Source organism: Sinocyclocheilus anshuiensis, unplaced genomic scaffold (genome assembly GCF_001515605.1).
Source record: "Sinocyclocheilus anshuiensis isolate Anshui unplaced genomic scaffold, SAMN03320099.WGS_v1.1 scaffold237, whole genome shotgun sequence".
Classification (NCBI taxonomy): Eukaryota; Metazoa; Chordata; class Actinopteri; order Cypriniformes; family Cyprinidae; genus Sinocyclocheilus; species Sinocyclocheilus anshuiensis.
The window spans coordinates 4551-7119 of NW_015537956.1; the positions used below are offsets into that span (position 1 = coordinate 4551).

The 2569-nt window shown below is 35.0% G+C and overlaps 1 protein-coding gene across 1 annotated transcript in view; it reads right to left on the bottom strand.

Annotated features, from left to right (window-relative positions):
- nek9 (NIMA related kinase 9) overlaps positions 1-2569 on the bottom strand; it is a 39219-nt gene that overhangs the window by 1683 nt on the left and 34967 nt on the right. The window contains exon 22 of the mRNA XM_016456417.1: positions 457-510. Within this exon, the coding sequence (XP_016311903.1) occupies positions 457-510 (54 nt within the window). The remainder of the gene's footprint in view (positions 1-456; positions 511-2569) is intronic.

Consider the following 2569-nt stretch of genomic DNA (forward strand, 5'->3'; position numbering starts at 1 on the left):
TCAGTAGGCTAATTTCTAATGAAGAGACCAATTTATATGACAGATTTTAATGTAGGCTTTTATTCATATGTAAACATTGTTTAATTACCATTATAACTAGCTTTCTCACAAATTTGTGATTACCCCACTGATTTTACAGTGGGGTAATATTGTTGCAGTAGCACGAGATAGAATTGAATAAAAAATGACAAGTAAGCAGTCAGTAATAAAATAAGAACAAATTAAATCACTAATGATAGCACAAATAATAATAACAATTCAAATGAAATAAATTCCTTTTTAGTTTTCAGGTAGGTCTAACAGTAGGCCTATTAAGAGATTTAGTTTTTTTTTTACCAATTATATCCAAATAATGTTTAGTCCTACAAAGCTATTATTATCAGAACACGTGAGCATAACATAGTGGTTAGCAGTCAGTGTTTTCAGTCTAATAGTGCTCAGACAGATTTAACTCACCTGTTTCTGTAAGAGCTGCACTTGGGCTTCCTGTCGGTTCACGGTTTCTCTGAGCTGTAAAATAAAATAAAACTTCTTACATTCAAATATGTCAGGCTAACTATCATACTCCTTGATTTTCACATATTGTGTCAAAAAAAAAAAAAAGTGTCAAAATGTAACAATACATTTTCATTTTGATTCTCTCTTATGGAAAAATAGTAATTCTAAGGGATTTAACTTTTTCCCAAATTAATTCACTTACATTTTTAAACCAAATTTCACATTCATAAATGCTACACTGTAAAAAATGACCGTGAATTTAACGGTAAAAGACTGTAAAAATGCTACAGTAAAAACCCGTTAAATGGTTAACGGTAAATTCCCCTACTATATACGGTGAAAAACTGTATTGGACATTACATGTATTGGACATTAATTTTACGGTAGTATACCGTTTTTGGAAGTGAAAAAGACTGTATAATTTACAGTGAATTTTACCGTAAATTTTACGGATTTTTTTTTACAGTGTAGCTTTTTAATACAAACATTTTAAAAACTGTAGTTTTGTTGACTGAAGTAAGGCTATGCATAGACAGTATTAAAGATGCTTTGAATAAGAAATCTATACATTTTAAACATTTGTGACCTGAACAAAGTATTTATTTGATATTTTTATACCCAGTTGTACCCTTATTCTGCTTTTTATATTATTAACCCTCCTGGCACTTTTTATTTATTTTTGTGTCCATTCAAATATGTTTGAGTCCGATTCTGATCCCAAATATATTCTACAAAGTCCTCAAATATTCAATGGAATGAAGTTCTGAAAGACACTTCTGGAGGACGCTTTGAGCTCTGAAATGTGCAGCCTGTATTTACAGCACACTTTAGCCTCGTTCAGACTGTCAGCCCAAATCTGATTGAAATCCGATCGTATTTAAATAGTCTGAACAGCAACGAACTACATGAAATCCGTTCCGAGCTACATTCATATGTGGTTTGGAATCCTATTCACATCGCATTCCTGGAAATCCGTTTCAGTCCTAGCTTTTTCACGCCACGCAAAACGTCAGACGTTTCTGTGTAAAACATAATGAACGTCTTTGCAGAAACAAGCTTGTGTTGTTGTGAACTGCAAGTCAAGTAGAAAAAGACAACTCTTTGAGTTTTAAAACCAAGCGGAGACGGCAGCACAGAATAAAGACGCTCATTCCAGCGTTTCTTCCGCTGCCTCATAAAACGAAATCCAGAATAATAATAATCCAGCGTGACGGCAAGACAACATCTGTATTGCAAACTGTATTGCTGTTATTGTTGTTTTTAATGTTGGCGTAACAATGCAACAGCATTGCCATAGAAACCAACGCACATTCCGTGAAACGAAAGAGCGCTTATGAACACACAAATAAAGCAATAAGCCCCGTGAAGCCGTGGTTTACAGTGAATTTATAACAGCTAACAACGCCCCTTAGCTGTTATAAATTCACTGTAAACCACGCATCCTTCATATAAATACGGGATTCACTTTCCAAATAGCTTGTTTACAATCAGGGTTAGTTGCTTAGCCTATATCCACCGCCTCAATGGCAGGCAAGAATTTCAATTTAGTTTAAAAATCGCTCCTCTTTATAACATAAGGATCATGTCCAACATGTTGTGATTATCAATACCTTTCTCTTGTAATAGTTTGGTGGTTGAAGAGAGATCCCCTCATATGATTGTAAGGCACGTCGGGTGTGCAGCAATTCAATGAAAGCGCTATATATATATAAATGCATCATGCCTAAAACAGTAGCCTACATTACCGACTTTCCTGTATCTCATCCGTTCTTTTTCAGTCACTCCTGAAACTGTGCTGCATGTACAGGGTATGTGGCTGTTGGTCCTGTTAGCAGCACGTAAAACAACGTTTATTTAAAGTCTGAATCGATTATAGCCTGCCTAGAAAGCGAGCAAATAGCGCTTCCATATAACGTTAATCACTAAAAAGCTGTCACTCACTTCAATTTATCGCAATCTCACGATTCCGTGATATGAAGCTCTCAGAACTGCCAATAATATCTTATTTACATCGTGTCTATGTGTGGCGTTTAGCATTCAGTGAATTCTGACTGTGTCACCCTGTATCTAT